Here is a 20570-nt window from a genome sequence, read left to right as displayed (position 1 = left end):
GTTTTACCTGCATGTCAATGAAATTTGGTGCTGATTGGGTTCTCTGCAGCAATTCCAGGTTGTGGAGAAGTTTGCTGAGTTCTATTAAGCCGGACTGGCATTTGGCAAGATCTAGAATACAAAAACAAAACAAACACAGAAAGGTGAATGTACTTTCTAAAAGTCTTATATCTGTTTTTATATAAGCATTGATCCTTGCACATGCAAACTAGAACAAAACTAATATTTGAAATCATTCAAATCTATTTCTTATTAGCAGAATTACAAATTATAATACACATATTTATGGAGATAATTGCAGCTGTTCTGGGGGCAAAGAAAAATATAGATGCTATTTATGCAGCCTTTTACAAATAACTTCTTTTCACCCTCTCCAAGATGTAGTATTTGGCTTAAAGACCTGACCATCTGAAACACTGTATTTCACTAGAAATGGTGTGGGCTCATATAAATACATCTATGATGTGCTTGGGCCTAAGCTAAGCAATATGACCTTCCCGTCATGGTTCTGTAAGGAACTAAATATGTTTCATTCTAAAGTCAAGTTAATTATAACTGCAATTGCTGTTTAGATCTACTTTAAAGGAACAGTAACACCAACAAATGAAATTGTTTTAAAGGAATGACAATGTAATGTGCTGTTTGCCCCAGGGGTGGAACTAGGGGAGGCAGAGTAGGCATATGTCTAGGATGACTGGCCCAGCTCTGGTTCACCCTGCACTGGTAAAACTGGTGTGTTTGCACTAGAAAGACTACAATATGACTATGAAGATTTTCATTCATCCAGGTCATGGTATATCTAATATAAGTAATTCAAAAAACAACTGGACTTGCTGAGTAATTATTGAAGACGTTTCACTACTAAAAATGGTACACCCAAAGGTGTAGTGAAACGTCTTCAATAATTACTCAGCAAGTCCAGTTGTTTTTTGAATTACTTATATTAGATATACCATGACCTGGATGAATGAAAATCTTCATAGTCATATTGTGACTAAAGAAAAACAAAGCAATGTGGTATACTCAGTCCAGTGTAGCGAGGAGTGCACTGATCTATATATTGGGGAGACAAAACAACTGCTTAGGAGGGCAAACTCTACAGGGCAAGACTCGACTGTCTTTCTAAACCTAAAAGACAAGGGACACTCCTTTGAAGATAGCAATGTCCAAATCTTGGATAAAGAAGACTGCTTGTTTGAAAGAGGCGATCAGGGCCAGATTTGCCCTGAGGGCGCCCAGAGGCCGGCGTCCTCCGTTGCTCCCTCCCTCTCTAAAGATAGCACGCATGCGCATCCGCTCAGAGGCCAGCGTACTCCGTCACCCCCTCCTTCTCTCAAGATAGCGCGCATGTGCATCCTCTTAGCTTGGTTTCGGAGCACTAGCCGCTCAGTGCTAGTGCTCTGACAAAAACTGCTTACGCCGCCCTAGGCCCGGCCTATGCGGCCTTGCCACAAATCCGGGCCTGGAGGCGATTCATGGCAAGGTGGAGAAACCATCCCTAAACAGAGGCGGGGGCCTGCAACACCACCTGTCTGCTACATACAATGCTGTTCTAACATCTGTACCCCGGCAGTTTCAGAACACTTCACACATCCATTCATGCAACTCTCACAAGTAACACCTCTCTCTAGGAGTTGCATGACACATCACAGTAACTACACAGAATCAACACCTCTGTGAATTTTAGATGTCACCTCTCTGAAGAGTTACAATGTGCCCTTGTGATTGGATTAGTGAAAGAGTTTATATGCCGAGAATTTCCCACACCCAGTCGGTTGAACTGAAGAAGCTGCTAATTACTTATATTAACGACTACAATAGTTTACACAGCAGATAATAGATAAGATCTGTAGTATACAATGGGATTCTACAGAAATTATCTGTTGTCTACTGTGTATCCTGTGCTTGCATAGACAAGACATACTGTCACTTGTACCTTTTCTCTTGTAACAATGTTATATCTGTCTAGTCTAAGCAATCACCTTTAGCCAAAAAGGCTGAACTACAGAATCAGTAAGTAATCTGAATCATACATAACAGATTGCTGCTGTTATATCCATAAAACTGTGTGAACGCACTTTAATCTCAATATAATCATTCACAGATGCTATAAAAATATATTATTAGTATAGAAACCGCCATATCCAATCCCTTAAAATCATCACTTCAGTTCCAGTAATGTAGGGGTTAACTCACAAAGAAGCCCCTTACATCTTTGGATTTGAAATTGGGAATTAAGGTATGCGCCCGTCATTGAAACTCGCGTAGATGCACGTCTGTCATAGTTGGACGCGTGATCTCGCGAGAGGATGACGTCAGTACAGAGGATATGCGGAAGTGAATGCGGCTATAAATAACCGCGATAGAAAGCGAGCGGTAATTGCCTTTTGAAAAAGCGAATTGCGAAACGTGCGTCAGGGCAACTGACGGTCTCCTTGTTTTTAGCTTTAAACCACCGGATGGTGGGGCGGGATTGAAACTAAAAATCTTTTTAATATTCTCAGACTCTTTTACTTATCTATTTTCTCTTCTAAGGACTGTGGGGTTTGCGGTTTTGTAGGTTAAGATAGCCTCTTTCAAACAGATAGAAAGGTACAATTGAGACCGCAGCCCTACAGGTCCTGTCGTTCTACATCTTTGTGGTGCTCCTAGGGACTTAGAAAAAACTATAGTTATATTCTTGGGAGCAACTCCACCCTCTATACAATTTCACTTTTCTCAACTTTTAATCAAGAGGTTGATAACCAGGAGGTTTCTTAATTGTGACCATAGTGATTAACTTCTAGATTTTAATTAATTTATGCACAAGTCACTAAATGGAATGGTGAACTAATTAATTGCACATGGCACTTTATTAATCAGAGCACATTAGAATTATTCAACATTGAATTGATTGCACAGGTCACTTTATATTGTACATTTTAATGAATTACAATAGTAAACCTTTTATTGGTTACATTGATTAAGAATATTGAGAGTGAATTTAATGAATTTTTGAATGAAATGGAATCCTTATAAGATAAACGGCACCTTAAATTATAAGTGATTGAATAGGGAGTAACCAACTCCTAATCTTTAGTTCAATTGGTTATCGACTGTGTGGGTCAAACCGGAATAAAATAACAAATGATACCAATTGTAAAGTTTTTTCTTTATTAGAATCATTATTAAAAGGTGTCTGAAGGTGAATGTTGCACATGATTTGCCATATCCAGTAGAGAGGAGTTAGATTCACTAGACTGTAACAATACGCAACATTGTAATTTGCTAATCTGGTGTTATCAGTTTATTTTAAAGATTACCAACATAGTTTCAATTCGGACTACTGCAATAATTAAGGGTATCCTTTTCTAAACTATACAACGAATTGAAACTATATTTGGAGAGAAGTGGTTGAACTACAGAGGTGTAGTATTTGATACAGTTACAAAACAAGGTTCTTTTCTTTCTTATATTCTTTTTCATTACAATTAACTGATACCTTGTGTGACTGTAGAGTCTGAGTACCCATTTATTATTGTAAGAGTTAACTTTTCTTTCTAATAAAAGATGCTATAAAAAGATGAAGCATCCATCTGTATTATAATAATAAGGTTCTTTTCAGCTCCAGTTATCTGTCAATTTATACATTATCATCTAATTTATTGCTTGCAAACTTGAATTCTGGTAATGGAGGTATTCATGAGTTCACTTGGAATACATACCCTCTGCACATTTATCCATCTCTTCTGAGTCCAGTAACCATGCGGCAACCTTGTTCTGACCTGTTGTCCATGTTGCGGGTAGGTTGTTACTGGATGGGATTGGGGATTGCCACAAAAAGTTATTCTGTGGTACCTGTGGAAAATGAACAAATGTACTGAATATCTGTACTCTATGCAACACCAGCTGCAGCCATTAGAATGGATATAGAGTAGTTTTTCCTAGTTAGAACCAAACGCCTATAAGCATTTGATATAATATTCACCTGATGGGCACCTCCAAGTGCTGTGTTATGTTTGGTTGTTTTTATGGGTTAGGGTATCTTAACCGAAGTGGAGTATAAATACAAATGTATAAGATTTTTATAATTGTTTTGCACATAGTTAATCATTATGTTAAGATACTCTGGACATAGTGGAAATTAGTCTTAATTTGATAAGGTTGGCATATTTGATTTTTTTCAGACGCAGAGTATCTCCAAGACGGGTGTTGTAGTTCATCTTTAGTGTTGATATCAACAATATCTATCTACAACTAAATATACAACTACAACTATATATCTAAAACAATATAGTACAGAATCTACAATATGGGCTACAACGGGGTGTGGCGTGCTCAGTTTCACGCCCTATCGCCATGCGAATTTTTGCTCAGGTGACCAATCGTTACTCCGCAAATTCACTAAACTGTGAATTTTACAGAACGTTACCTCTTTTGCCACAGTTTCCTTTGCCAGCTTAGACCTGGTGAACTAATAAGAAGAAGCAACATCCTCCTCAATCTTATGTCAGTGACATCATATCCTGTATGCCGAAAAGTCATAAAAGTACTAAAACAACGCTAGCGTTTTTTCATATTTTAATGTGGGATTGCCTTCAAAAGTTGTAACTATCAAAGATTTTTGTGTTAATTTTTTTAACCAATTTGAGGGGCATGCCACGTTTGTTTTAGGGTGGGCTCATGTCTAGGACAATAGAGGATCTCTTTTGTCTTTATTTAGCTTCCTTGGACATTTGTAATAATAAGTGGCCACTTCAAGCATTTGCACCAATATAGTAGTTACATAGTTAAATCAGGTTGAAAAAAGACAAAGCCCATCAAGTTCAACCCCTCCAAACGAAAACCCAGCATCCATACACACACCCCTCCATACTTTCACATAAATTATATATACCCATATCTATACTAACTATAGAGTTTCTAACATCTCTAATAAATACATATATATGATCTATATGTACATGCCCTATTCAAATTAACCTAAGCAAGAGTAAGAGTACTAATAAAGTTCGCTAGGCAGAAACAAACGCTAGTAAAAGTTCTCTATGAAATGCTTGCGCTGACAAATTAACGCTAGTGAAACATCGCCAGTGTCCAGCTATAGAGACGCAACTTCGCATTTTAGTGAATTAGCGTAGTGGTACCGAATTTACGCCAGACGAAGTGGCGTGAGTGTGGCAGAGCCTTCACTAGTGAAAATTTGCCAGCGTGATTTTGCCCGATAGTATGGTTCTAGAACTCCTTGGTAACTTCTAGCCTTCTAATATATTTATAGCTATAAATATATAGTATGGAACATGTTTTCTTTATATAATTCAAATTCATACATGTGAAAAGTGTTTTTTTCTTTTAAGCCCCTGCAAGTAAGAATAAAACATTACAGTCTAGAAGAAAAGAAAAGTAGAATGAATCATTTATGAAGGTATTACCAATATGAGTCACAGGCTCTCTCTGGGGAATTGGATACTATAAAAAGCCTAGAATCCTTCCAAGATTAAAATGTGGCTTGAGTCCATCACTTCAATCTCATTTCCTAACATGGAGCTATAGAGGAGAAGGCGGCTAACCAAGTATATTCAATGTTTTTCTTCAAAATGGTTCAAATGTAAAATCTTCTACCAAATGTCTCTCATTTAAGATAAGGCTGAACTTTTGTTTGATTGTTCAATATTTTTCGTTTTTTTTTAACCCAATATTTTTTTTATATTATTAACAGAGGAGGGCATTAAATGAATCGCTTTTACATAAGTGCAGAGAGGTTATGAGTGTGTGTTGGGAATAAGCAACACTCAAACCACAAATGTTATCACTGCATCATGAATGAATGCTTTATACAGCCTCAAATTAGTGAGCATGGGCCTAATTAGCAATGTGATGCAGGACACTCAATGACACAGAAAAGCAATCCATACTTTACAGAGATTAAGAATGAACTGTATCCATTTGTGTCCCTTCATCTGTCTAAAAGTCACATTATGAGTTAAGTCTTAAAAGGAAAAATTGGACCACATCTTGAAAGAAAGTGTTGAAATGGAATCCATGTTTTGGGGCACAAAGCCTCAGAAAGAACATCATTTTGCCTGTTGTAATATTTTTGGAGAACAGTACAGTCACTTCCCAAACTGACTCAAGATTGCTAATGTTCACGTTGTCTTGTTATATTTGGTTCAGTGTATAATCTAAAATGCTGGTCTGATTTGCTATAAATAGAAGTGTCTGGCAGTTGTTCTGTCCAGTTTTAGCCAAGAAGAATAAGTCAAAATAATGTTTCAATACATGTCCATGCAAGTTAGAATATAGGCTCAAAACAGTTATAAACACATTCTTTCAGGGCTGACAACCATCATGTTTGCCAGCTTATACCACCATGAAAGGCAAAAATGTTGGTGCACTAAAGGGTGTAAATTGTACTCTGCCCCTTGCACCAATAGTGCATATATTGGCACATCCAGATCCCGCATTGGCACACCTCTAACTACATTCATTTATGAAAGAAGTGCAACAAGTAGCACTGTCTACTCACAAACATGTGGCAACTGTACTCTGTTATATAACGTATATACCACCATGATCCCAGATACAGTATGTGCAGTGTGCCTTAAGGAACAAAGAGATGCAAAGAGAGAGATGGTGGGTCAGATAAGGTGTTAGGTAAAGAACCATGATGAACCAAGCACCAACAAAATGCAACTGAATTGCTACATGAGTGGCACCTTAAAGGGCACAGTATATAAGCCTTTATGCTCACAGTCAATTGTTAAGATTGCAGTGGTGACTTCAATTATGATACAAACAAGCAGAAATTATGGCCGGAAGAGTTGCTTGCTTTTGTGTCTGCAGTTCTTGAATACTAAATTAGCCTCACTCTTCTTTTAAGGGGATCTAAACCCTCAATTACACTTTACCACTGTGCCCCTTAGTTCTCTAAAGCAGATGTTCAAAAATAAAGTTACAAATACAACAGGAGCCACCATTCATATCAGTAACACAATGTTTTACAGAGCATCATACTCCATACTAATAAATGAAAACATGGCATGCCTGTCTTAGGCTGGAATCTCTAAGGAGCAAGCACATTCTGCATCATCGGTGAGTAAAAAATATGTTCTGTGCGGCAAAGCATTCTGAAGGGAACAACAGACACATTAGAGAGGGCGGTTCTATCATTAGACTGGGGTGCAGCTTTTTCCTCTGCAGAGACCATTTCTAAACCTTCCCTGTGATGCAATGTGGCCACACATGACTGATTCTCATTGCTAGAGCCATGCTGGTGCCACTGCATGCACTGTAACACAGGACTGAGCTTTCATCCATTCACAAAACACTCACTGATCTATCATCATTATTCTGACATTCCTTTAGAAAAAGGTTCTATAACATCTCTGTCTGGCCCCAGGCACCATCACAAATGCCATATATCCCATCTCTGTCTTAAATAATGTACCAAATGGATCATCTGCCCTGATGCTACCAAAATCTCAAAACTTCATACCTTTTACCTTTAAATTACTAATCCCTTTACCAACCTCTAAAGCTTACATTATATCTAAACCCTTTTGACTGTCCAATAAAATGGCACAACTGCAATGTACAAAGCAAAATGTATTTACCTGTGATAAACAAACCCATAGTTCAGGGCTTTCATCCGTGCATGTTATTATAATTATTTCTAGGCAGGGTCAGACTAGCCTACTGAAGTTTCAGAGAATCTCAAGTATGGAATATCTTTACATTTGATTATTATCCTATCATACAAAAGGTTACATACTGACCTAACATCAATTTCTCGATACAGATGTGACATAGTTAAAATAAACTATTAAAATATAAAACAATACAATAACTATTTATATTGGCTCATATTTCTATAAAGTATCTGAAGCATAGTTCTTTTGATACCTTTCCCTCTGGCACAGAGACATTTGCTGCTGGTGAAGACTCTGTAGTCGATGTTGATGGAAACATATGGAGACTGGCATCCCTAGGTGACCTCACTATTTCATTCTGACGGTAAAGTCTGTGATGGCGTAATTTTGATACCCATGCATCAAACGTATCCTGAGATTTTACCTAAAAAAAACAGAATATTGAGTTTGTAATTAAATAAAAAAAGTACACCGACTTTGCTTTAGTTTCATGTACATTTATTCTATTTTAAAATGTCCTGTATTCTGAAATAGAATAATGTATGAAGTACACAAGCATAATTAACGAAAACCTCAACATTCTTTCAAATAATTAGCTGAATGCAACTTCTTCCTGTGCCCCTGGTCGGTGATTGCCGCCAAAAAGCCAGGGAAAGGAAATGAAAAAGTCAGACAGGGCAGTCAGCAAATACTGCTTTTGCATCTTGTATTCCCTTAAAATTCCCTTAAAGGAGATCTAAAGTTTAACTAAAGAAGTAGACGAGAAATGTTGTACATTATGTTTTGGTCTTCTATACCAGCCCAAGGCAACCACAGCCCTTCAGCAGTAAAGATCCGTGCCTCTGAATAATCCCTTGTTGCTCCCCATCTTCTTTTCTGCTGATTCACTGCACATGATCTGTGCTGCTGTCACTTACTGAGCTTAGGGAAAGACTCAAGATATACAGTACACATGGAATAGAAATGTCACAATATAAGGCTGATGGCAGCACAGAAACCAGTGCAACTAGCATCATAATTTTATAATCAGCCCTGTAGCTTATATAACATACCAACCTCATTTTCTGCTTGATCATATTCAATGACCCCTAAGCTTAGCTTCTCAACAGCTGCTCAGAGCCCACTGAGCATGTGAGTGACACTTTCCAAGATGGTGACCCCCTGTGAGAAGTTTGAAGTCCTGGATCATTGCTGCTATTGAGAAGCTGAAACTTTAGGCTGGTGAAAAATTGCATTTTTAGCCATATTCATTTTTAGACTTTAGTTCTCCTTTAAAGTATGCTCAATGGGAGAGGTAGCAAGCGCATACACCTGTGCAGGCACCGCAGTTTGGAGAACACCTGGTGACTCTCTTTACAATTCCATCTTTATGACCTTTGCTTTTGGAAAAATGTCTACCATTATACACTTTAAAAAACATAGAATGATAAATTTGATGGACAGGAGGTTAAATACCTCCCAGTACCTCCCAGTTTCATATATAATACCCCAGAACAGGACCGCCATCAGAAATCGCAGGGCCCCATACGACAACCGCAAGCCCCACCTACAGGTCTGCCCTCCCCAACCCACAGGTCTGCCCCCCACCACAGAGTAAAAAAACCAAAAAAATATTGGTGGCTAGGGTTCCCACATGTTAATAAAAAGATATTGGTGGTCAGGGCCCCCCATAAAAAAACATTTGTGGCCAAGGCCCCCACATTAAAAAATATTGGTGGCTAGGACCCCACATGAGAAAAAAATTGGTGGCCAGCCCCCCCGCCACATTATAAGAAAATTGGTGGCCAGGGCCCCTTAAACATCCATGCCTTCCTGAAGTCAGCAGGTCTCACAAAGATGGGGGGCCCGGCTAATCAAGTAAGTGTGGTGTGGCCAGGCCCCCTACAACTATTCCCCCAACCAACAAGATAAATAAAACACCAATTTTATACATCCCAGAAGATGTGGCAAAATAAATACAGAAGTGATTCAATATTATGTCCAGACAACACAAGTATCATAAATTCCATGTCAATCTCATGTATAATAACTATAGAACACACAGCAAGATAAATGCTGTTCATGTATGTGTATTCATGTATGCTGTGGCAGTTATTTGATGCTGGTACCTAAGCCTTTATTAAAAGTGGTTGCTGTTGGTAATTTAGTACCTATGCTAGGAAATCAGCCCCAATGCTCTTGGGTGTAGATTTTTGAGGGGGATATTTTTTAAAATATTCTATTAGTGTTGTAAAAAGTTAACCCTTTTTTCCCCAAACCTTGGTTTTGTATATAGACTTTATATGTGTGGACAAACTTGTGATCCCTAACTGCAATTTAGGAAGGCTTGCAATTTGATAATTTACAGTATATATTCTGATTCGACTGGGTTTCCTCCTTTTTATGGATTTTTTTTCACTTTTACACTATTATATTTTTTTTAAAAGACAAAATATTGATCTCAATGTTCCAAGCTAACATAATATTACATGTTCAATTAAGAATCCTTGGTTGGCTAGTTTAAATTATTCACTTATTTCAGTTCCCAAAATTTAAGATGCATTTTTCATGATAATAGTTTTATCCCAGACGACTATATGGACTTGAGATTTCCTGGCTGCTGAATATGTGCATATGTGAAACTCACCTTGAGATGATAAATATTCTCCTCTGTGTCCAAATCTATTCTCCGAGCCTTCTTCTTGATTGACATCACAGACAGGCCAACATCTATACTTCCATGTAACTTACCCTTCTGAGTCTGAAAACAACGTAACAATAAAGAAAATGATTGACTGCAGCATGGACCCCTGATGAGGTAAAATCTGTTTACAGGTAAGACTAACACTATGTTTGTTCTTTTTCTGGTAACCAATACTAGTTATTTGCTTTCAAAAAGCATGACAGTAAGGGGCTGATTCACTAAGCTCGAGTGAAGGATTCGAATGAAAAATACTTCGAATTTCGAAGTATTTTTTGGGTACTTCGACCATCGAATTGGTTAAATTCGTTCGAATTCGAACGAAATCGAACGAATCGAACGAAAAATCGTTCGACTATTCGACCATTCGATAGTCGAAGTACTTCCCCTTTAAAAAAAACTTCGACCCCCTACTTCGGCAGCTAAAAGCTACCGAAGTCAATGTTAGCCTATGGGGAAGGTCCCCATAGGCTTGCCTGTGATTTTTTGATCGAAGGATTTTCCTTCGATCGTTGGATTAAAATCCTTCGAATCGAACGATTCGAAGGATTTAATCGTTCGATCGAACGGAAAATCCTTCGATCGATCGATCGCAGGATTAGCGCTAAATCCTTCGACTTCGATATTCGAAGTCGAAGGATTTCAATCCGAGGGTTGAATTTCGAAGTATTTTTAACTTCGAAATTCGACCCTTAGTGAATCGGCCCCGAAATGTTACCTGATTATTGGTTTTATATATATATATATATATATATATATATATATATATATATATATATATATATATATATATATATATATATATATATATATATATATATATATAGTAAAGAATGGACCCGCACTCCAATGTTCTTAGTGAAAAAAATGATGTGTTTTATTCACAATGCATATCCAACGTTTCGGTCCACGCTGGGACCTTTCTCAAGGATCCTTGAGAAAGGTCCCAGCGTGGACCGAAACGTTGGATATGCATTGTGAATAAAACACATCATTTTTTTCACTAAGAACATTGGAGTGCGGGTCCATTCTTTACTACATATGCAAAAAACTTGACCAACGCACCCATCATCTAAAAAATCCGGTAAGAGTGCGCTCACCACAATTGACTTTATATATATATATATATATATATATATATATATATATATATATATATATATATAGATATAGATATAGATATAGATATATAGCTATAGATATATATATATAGATATAGATATATATATATATATATAGATATATATATATATATATATATATAGATATATATATATATATATTGGTTAAGTACAGGCCAATCAGAGTAACATTAGTAATAACATTTGATGCTGAAGATCAGAATGTTAGTGGACAGTATAAAATTAAAAATTATTGGGGGAAACAAATAGAACACCCCACCTTTGTTTGTATTCAAAACTGGAACCCATTATCTGCAGAGGAGGATTGATAGCAAACTAGCCAACCTACCTTAGCTAAATGGAACCCAGCTGTAAGAATATACATATACTGCAACAGTCCGGGTAAGGGGAAAGGGTTGCCTTTTTTGATGGGCAAATTCTGAGTACGCACACAAAATTAAAATAACACAGTTTCCATCATATTGGTTTCATTATACTTACAGCCCATGCTCTGATTAGGTTTAATAGTTGAACAACTCTCACTGCGGGGATATATTAAATAATGTTTTCTGAATGATTATTAAAAATCTACATCACTCTTCTAAAAAGCACTTTAATCTGTACTTACATCGATTGGTGATTTGGAATACTTCAATATACCATTATCCAGGGCAAAAAATCTCTAAAATATATAAAATAAATATTATAAACAATAAGAACATCTATAACAATTAACTGGCCAATTGCAAAATCAGTGGTCTTTGTTACTCAGATCACTAACTCAAATAAGCAGATGTCATTTTGTGTTTTACAATTCGTAGTAAAATGTTTGTGAACATTCACCTAGGTCATGGTATATCTATAGAAATAAGTCAAATCAACTGGACTCCAACTGGCTTTCTCAACTCAGAATAACTTGTAGTTGGATGACTGGTGAAACGTCTTAAAGGAAAAAAACACAGCAAGTTAAAAAACACAGTCAAGTTAATTTCACTTATTTCTATAGATAATTCGTGGTAAAGCAAAATCGAATAGCAAGAACTCACATCTGCAAAGTTAATTATTTAATAAGTAAATGTTTTCTTTATTATGAGAGTACGAGAAACATGCAAGAATTTTGGAGCCACATTACCTTGTGCCAGCCTTTTAAAGGCCATTTTCTTTTCTTCAGCATAAACCCTTCATGTTTCTCTGGTTTTTGGACACTTGACTGTCCTATCTTCAATCCCTCTATAATTTCCCAACTGTCAGTTTCCTGAAAAAAAAAATTCATGAAGAGCAATGCAGCATGAAATGGTAAGAGGTAGTGATTACACTCAAATGAGGTCACATTTTTCGATCAGTGACCAGACTTCAGCTACATCACTGTTACAGAAAGTAGAATACAGGGAGGTCATAATGGAGGTTATTCAACTGCTAATAACAGGTAAGAGATATAATGCACAGTCTACATGATCTTAAAGCCTATTATTTGTTGGTATAAGGGTCAAATTGAAAAGACCATGTAACAATAGGACATGAAATCACACATTACAAATGAAGACTGAAATGCTTATCATCAGAACAGAAAAAGCTTCTGTACTGTTATAGCGATATGGGAATATATAACAAGTTTTATCTTTTGGCTTTGGTAATACTGCAATTCAGTGGCTACCAACGTATTCTGTCTGTTCCTGACTTATTAAACACATGTTCCATTGGTACTGGGCTTGACAATCCTGCTGCGCTCCTTTGCATTTTCCGGACAACTTGGTTAAAACGGATGAGGAGTGGACAGGCGGACTAGTTCAGGGGGCTACTAGTTAAAAATGAGCTGGGAGGTTTCATCCCCCTTTAACAAGGCATTTGTTTTTGGTCCATACTAAATAAGCCATTCTTGTTTTATTTACCTGATAGTTCACAAGGGAAAGTATAGGAAACAGTCATCATTTTAAGGATGGAGTTTTAAGAACGATATTAGGCACCAAGGAACAGACACAAACAAAAGAAACACAACAGAGAAATGTGTTAGGGTTTATACTGGAAAATGCCACTAACTTTACATGACACAATACTTCTTGTTTAACCCTACTGATGTTTCTGTCATTATGCAAACAACGGATATTACCAATACATTTTGCAATATTTTGAGTCAGATAATCTGTTCTGCCTCCTGGATCTAAGTTGAACTATCACTGGTCTCACTAGGGAGTCTCAGTTCCCCAATAAAATTATGCATTTAAGTCATCCCCTTCTTGAACAACAACCTCTTTATTCATGGGCAGTTGTGAAAGAAGTAAAAAAAAGCAATGTAGAAAAACCTGTTTACAGAAAATTTCTTGTACCAGTTCTAAATGCCATCTGGAGTAGGTGTTTTGTTTGGCAATAAAGTGTTAATAGCCTTCTCTTTGTCTTCTTTTTAAATTGCGAAGATTAGGTTTTGAATTATTTATACAGTGGAACAAAAATAGACTGATTTGTGGCTATTCTTCTTCCTATTGTCCTGCTACTACATAATGGTAATTGTAAATGCAAAAATGTAATATTGTATTCTGACACCTCCATTATTCTCCAGGCCCCAGGTGGACTGCAGCTGGGACTAGTAACATTTGCCATTCAAGGTGCTGTTCTACTCCCTGCACAAACCTGCCATTTAAGGTTATGGAGTGGTGCTAGGAGTTTAGGTTCTGCAACAGCAGAAACAACAAACTGCTTATCATTAACAGTCAGCTGCAATGTTTATCTCTCCAACAAGTTGGAATATGTACTTAAATAATAGCTAGAAAGATACCATTTGGGCATCCCTGCTTTATCCCTTTACAGAATCTTGTCAGAATATTTGAATTCTAGAATCACACATACTGGCAGCTAACCCTCAGTGGAAATTCTCCTGCCTAGCAACTGATGCCATGGACCATGGTAGTGATGTGGCTAAACATGGCAGCAGCTAACCCCACTATGCAGCTCTGCAATTCAGCCGGCAGGTATAATTAACCAGTTACTTTTTCAGGTAGTGAGGATGACGCAAAAAAGACCAGTATTTCATCCTTCAGTCATGTTACAAATGCAGATGAAAAAAAACGACATACAATAGCCAATAAAGTAGCAGTAAAATCCTAATTATCATTACCATCCATCAAATCATGAAGGAAATCAAAAGCTTTTATTTTAAGAACACTTAGGGGCCGATTCACTAAGCTCGAGTGAAGGATTCGAATGAAAAATACTTCGAATTTCGAAGTATTTTTTTGGTACTTCGACCATCGAATTGGTTAAATTCGTTCGAATTCGAACGAAATCGAACGAATCGAACGAAAAATCGTTCGACTATTCGACCATTCGATAGTCGAAGTACTTGCCCTTTAAAAAAAACTTCGACCCCCTACTTCGGCAGGTAAAACCTACCGAAGTCAATGTTAGCCTATGGGGAAGGTCCCCATAGGTTTGCTAATCTTTTTTTGATCGAAGGATTTTCCTTCGATCGTTGAATTAAAATCGTTCGAATCGTTCGATTCGAACGATTTAATCGTTCGATCGAACGAAAAATCCTTCGATCGATCGATCGCAGGATTAGCGCTAAATCCTTCGACTTCGATATTCGAAGTCGAAGGATTTCAATTCGAGGGTCGAATTTCGAAGTATTTTTAACTTCGAAATTCGACCCTTAGTGAATCTGCCCCTTATAATGTGTACATAACTGTGATTTGGGGGAAATGTTATTTGTCATACCATTTAACAAAAGCATTTATGATTCCTTTGCTTGATTAGAGAAAGGGTTTATAATACGATTAATGCTTATTTACTATCTGTCAGTTCAATAAATATTTTACTCCACTGCACATTCCTGGGAATGGAATGGGTTTATCGACTGATGCCTTTCTGATTGATGGATTTCTGGCCATAGTGAAAATGTTTTATTAGCCAGGAAACCAAACCAGTTAATCTGCTCGAGGTAGCAAGCACAATGCTCAGCAGACTGCTCACTAAGCAAGTATTTCTTCAAGAAAAGCGTAACTTCGTTTTGCTTGACGAATTAACGCTAGGGCAAATTCAATACCATTTGCCTCCCTGAGCGCAACTTTGGATTTTAGTGAATTTGCGTAACGCTGGCGAAACTACGCCTGGCGAAGTGCGGCAAAGCAGTCGCTGGCGCAACTTCGGATCTTAGTGAATTTGCCCCAAAGTATCTTATTTGCACCTGTTACCTGTTCTGTGCCCTCTGCTAAAAGCCAATTAAGTGAGAAACGTTTCTTTTTCTGGCTGTTCAGTGCAGAGAAAATAGGGACTTTTCAGTACAAATGAGGGACTGCAGGTTGAGCTGTCAAAAGAGGGACTGTCCCTCTGAAAAAGGGACAGTTGGGAGGTATGTTTGTGTTATACTGTATATCTGTCTGAGACCACAAAGAGAGGTGACATTGCTCACACAGGCCTGATGAACTATCTAATTAAATAGTCCTATAAAGAATAATGCAATTAATGCTTCTGAAGAGCTAATACAGGAGCAGAAGGATATTAGTAAAATCAGATGCCCTTTGTAACTAGACCAGAATATTATTTTTCTTTAATCATCTTATCAGCAGCACAACAGCCCAGGGAAAATGAAACTGTGTCATTGGTGTCAATTTAATTTCACCCCAAACAAAACCTGCACATTCTCCTCATATCCACAGAAATCCAATCCTTCTAACTGGAAAGGATGCGGCTTCTGATGGAAGAAAATTGATTGTTAAAAACACATTTCCAATGCCAGAGCTACCAACTTTGTATGCCAACACTAGGCACACTTTCTAAGGAGAGAGATGGATTATTCTCAATTACAATTGATTAGTATAATTGCAGAGCTTCTTTGTGGTGCAATTGTGACTATGGTTGTCAATTTAGACATCTAGAGGCAGATTTATTATGCAATGTAAAACAAAATTATGTAAAAAGATGTGTAAAATAAATGGTAAAGGTGTGTTATTTTACACCAGATTTGACATTGTTAATTTGCATCCAGCGGGAGTCACATAAAAACTTTACACCGTTTTTTACACAGTGACGCGTGCCGATTTGCAGTATATTATCCTAAAGTTTTTTACACCACAATAATAAATACGCCCCTAATCGTTTCAACTAACAAGTCTGCCAGCCAAAGTGTCAAGCTCTCATTTAGCTCAAAATGTGACCACTTGGGTACCAGAATGGTCCCTTTATATGGTATTCTGAGTAAAGCAGGGAACTTTGTTCTTTATTTCTTTAATTTGTTCTTTCATTATTTGATGCATTGATTTTAAGGTTGTAGTAGATCAGGGGTAGGCAACCCGCGGCTCCGGAGCCTCATGCGGCTCTTCATCCTGCTTGCTGAGGCTCGGTCTTGCGGCTTTGCCTGTCATGTCGTCTATACAACCCTCTCACCTGCTGGCGGCTTCTTGAGTGTGCGACCGTGGTAAGCTAACAGGTATCTTAACGCGTTCACACACTCAGGAAGCCGCCAGCAGGTGCGAGGACTGTATAGACGTCCCAGGAATGACAGCCAAGAGCCGCAGCAAGATCATGGTCTGAACCGCGGCCACACACTCAAGACAAGAGAGGGAAGATCAGCATGGAGCTTCAGAAACAGAAGTCACATTAAACAGATGAGAACACTACCATTTAATAGGGCTATTCAGTGTTTCATTTATTTCAAAGTAGGCCTACACATACACACTGCACTTCTGTTTGTTGTATTCTGTTGTTGTAAAAGTTAAGATTAAAAAAGTTTAAAACTTTTCTTTAGTGGAAGAGGGGGCAAAATGGCTCTTTTGTATTGTAAGAATAATGTACCCGCTCTCTATTTATTAGCTATGGATATGAGAAGTAACATTGTAAGTTGGTGTCCATGACCTTGGTAGGGACTGTAGAACCTGTGGTTCTGTGCCTTATATGTTTATAGAACTTTCTGGTGTTTTCACTATTTAATGGTACATTTTTACATTTATACAGACACACATATTATACATATATTTTTACCTAGTAGACCAAAAAAAAAACCCTCTAACGTGTCACATTTTGCAAGGCAGCCACAGTCACCATATTGGCCAAATATTGGCCTACTAGAAATTAAACAGAATTGCGATAGACCTGGGACTGGTGGATCACAGCATGGCCAAAAGAATACTATATATATATTATAGTTTATATGGAGATCCAACTGCATTGCACTAGAAGGAAAGTAGGTGTTTCTTGACCCATTGAAAAATCACCACTAGAATACAGGACAACTCCTCTGGATCTTGATTAGATATGGAATCACAGTATTGGTGTTGTTAGACATTTGCTTTGGCAGACGAAAATTATGGGAAAATGACACAATTACAATTTTGCCTGTTTCCTAGACAAAATGACAGGGGGTAGGAAAATGTAAAAAAGGGTGATAAAATTAATTGAGAGAAAATAATTCACTGGCGGTACAGACCCAGATGAATTTATTAATATTAGGAACGAGCATTTGAAGATACATTTGTGATTTATGTAACTATACAGCTACAGTGGTGCTTGAAAGTTTGTGAACCATTTAAAAGTGTCTATATTTTTATAGGAATGTGACTTAAAACATCATCTGGTTTTTAAACATTTCCTAAAAGTAGATGAAGAAAACCTAGTTAATATATTTGGTCATGTATTTATTGAAAAAAATTATCCAAAAACATAATTGTGTGGCAAAAGTAAGTGAATCAGTATTCACTTACTTTTGCTCTGTATTTAGTGTGAGAACCTTGTGCAGCAATAACTGCAACTAAACGTTCAGGGTAACTGTTGATCAACCCTGCACATCAACCTCCATACAGAACAGCTTCAGCTCTTGGAAGTTGGTTGGTTTCCTCACATGAACTGCTCACTTTAGGTCTTTCCACAACATTTCAATTGGATTAAGGTCAGGACTTAACAGAACATTCACATTATTCTTCTTTAACCGACAGACTGAAATGGGTTTAATAACACTAGGAAAGAGATTTTTAGTGTGAATCCAATAAAAAAGTCCACAAAAAGTATTTATAAAAAAGAAGTCACATTTTTGTCTCAGGGTAATGACAGAGGAAACATGGGTGAAAGTCTTTTATACTGGCTTTGTTGCCATGAAAGGAAAAAACTTTACAAGATGGAAAGTAAGAATGCAACATTCCCTGATACAGAAGGTTCTGCTGAGTTTGGTAAAAAAGTGCCTTTAGGAAGAAAATCATTTTGCATAAATAGGGAATTCTGAACACTAATTTAGTTTAACTGTAAAGATTTAATAGCCTTCATTTGGCATTTACGCTTGTCTTTGTCTGGACCAATACAAAATAATATTGCATATAGTTTAACTTGATGGTCATTTTCTTTTTACAACATAATTGTGTTATTATGATATATATGCACTGTCATTCACACATGATAAGATAAATAACCATTATCAGTGCCAGAGCCGGGCCAAGTCGGGTAGGCGCCCTAGGCAGCCTGCCTGGCTGCTGCGCCGTCTGGTTGCACGCATGCACGCGAGCTAGATGTTTGCGTGTGTGCAAATAGGCGATTGTGCGCCTGTGCAAAAAGACGCTTCTGCGCATGCGCGAAAAGACACTTCTGCGCATGCGCAAATAGACGATCGTACGCATGGGCACTCGCACAGATGGGAACAAGTGGGTGGTCAGCAGAGAAGGGACCAGACATGGGGTAGGAGTAAGTAGGTGCCTGGCGCCCCTCCACCTTTGCGCCCTAGGCACATGCCTACTCTGCCTACCCCTAGTTCCGGCCCTGATCAGTGCAGTAGGGGAATATCAACTGTGCAACCTATTTATGACCACTAGATGTGTACAATTCTATAGCTAAAAGAGATCATTTACTGTGACCATGGACACAATGCTTTAGCACATCTGTCTGGGGAAGGATTCTCTCTGCACCTAGCTCTGGATTAACTGGCGCTCATCAAAAGCAAAGCTGTATTTATGGAGGGAGCGTGACTACACCCATAAAAGAACTCATATGAACCAGGCTTAATTTAAAGGGGTAGTAAACCCTACTGCACTGCTCAACCAAACTTTACTCAGTTGTTGCTGGACTACAAATCCAAGAAAAATGTAACATATGATAAAGATTGAAGCATGCTTGGAGCTATAGTCATGCATCATCAGGGTTGTATTCTTAAAGTGTAGAGAAAAAAGAGCAGGCACTTCCAAAGACCAATCCTCCAGGCAGACTTGTCAAATCATAAGTTGTTTATTTCGCTACACAAGTATACAGCCTTACATGTTTCATATCATTCAGATACTTAATCATAGTCTTAATCATAGGGTATCTGAATGATATGAAACACGTAAGGCTGTATACCTGTGTACCGAAATAAACTACTTATGATTTGGCAAGTCTGCCTGGAGGATTGGTCTTTGGAAGTGCCTGCTCCCTCAGCTGAAGGTCTCACAATTGGTGAGTCTTACTGAGACCTGAGAACTTTGTATATATTACTACTATCAACTAGCGTCTATTGTTCAATTTGTATTCTTAAAGCACTATTGTGGAATAGAACTTTTCCCCATAACTCCACAGCCAGCGACAACTTAAAAAAACAAAAAATCCACCAATGAGAATACCAGTGGATGTGTGTAAATCTGGCTCCATGTTCTTTTCCTGCAACTGAAGTTGGAAACTTTAAGCACAGTTTCCCAGCAATGAACAAGTCTGTCCTTTATCCCCCATGTCTGATTTCAGTGTTGTATAATGAGGAAAACATTAACATAATCATCTGTATATGAAAGATACCTAACATAGTCAACATTTTTATGTGTCAGTTCATTTATAAAGAAGTATTTGATCAGTTGAATTCTCACTGGTGAATTTTCTTGCATCCATACTTAAGTTATTTGGCAATTTCTATAGAAAACTAGGGGGCCTTATGGCTGGGTTTACATCCCCATCAAACATTTGATTTACTGCAAGGCAATCTTTCCTCATATGTAATCAAAGAAAATAATTTGCCTGGGTATTCAGTCATGCAGTCCAATGATACTCCTGTTCTAGCACCACAGTTTTTAACTATAATGTATATTTCTTAAATTTCTTAAGATTTCCCAACTGATGCTTAAATAATGTGGGCTCTGTCCTGCTACTGAATTACAGCCATGCTGAGCAAACCCCAGTGATTGATCTGCTCTGCAATCTGAAATATGT

The 20570-nt window shown here is 37.7% G+C and overlaps 1 protein-coding gene across 3 annotated transcripts in view; it reads right to left on the bottom strand.

Annotated features, from left to right (window-relative positions):
* Positions 1–20570, bottom strand: part of osbpl6.S (oxysterol binding protein like 6 S homeolog) — a 98403-nt gene that overhangs the window by 40392 nt on the left and 37441 nt on the right. For all 3 annotated transcript variants that reach the window (XM_018238894.2, XM_041579227.1, XM_041579228.1), the window contains exons 3-8: positions 12562–12684; positions 12058–12111; positions 10255–10368; positions 7882–8052; positions 3705–3837; positions 8–111 (exon numbers count right to left, since the gene is read on the bottom strand). In XM_018238894.2, coding sequence (XP_018094383.1) covers positions 8–111; positions 3705–3837; positions 7882–8052; positions 10255–10368; positions 12058–12111; positions 12562–12684 — 699 coding nt within the window. The remainder of the gene's footprint in view (positions 1–7; positions 112–3704; positions 3838–7881; positions 8053–10254; positions 10369–12057; positions 12112–12561; positions 12685–20570) is intronic.

This window comes from Xenopus laevis, chromosome 9_10S (assembly GCF_017654675.1).
Source record: "Xenopus laevis strain J_2021 chromosome 9_10S, Xenopus_laevis_v10.1, whole genome shotgun sequence".
Classification (NCBI taxonomy): Eukaryota; Metazoa; Chordata; class Amphibia; order Anura; family Pipidae; genus Xenopus; species Xenopus laevis.
The sequence above is the reverse complement of the archived record's forward strand: the minus strand, read 5'-3'. Positions and strand labels throughout refer to the sequence as shown.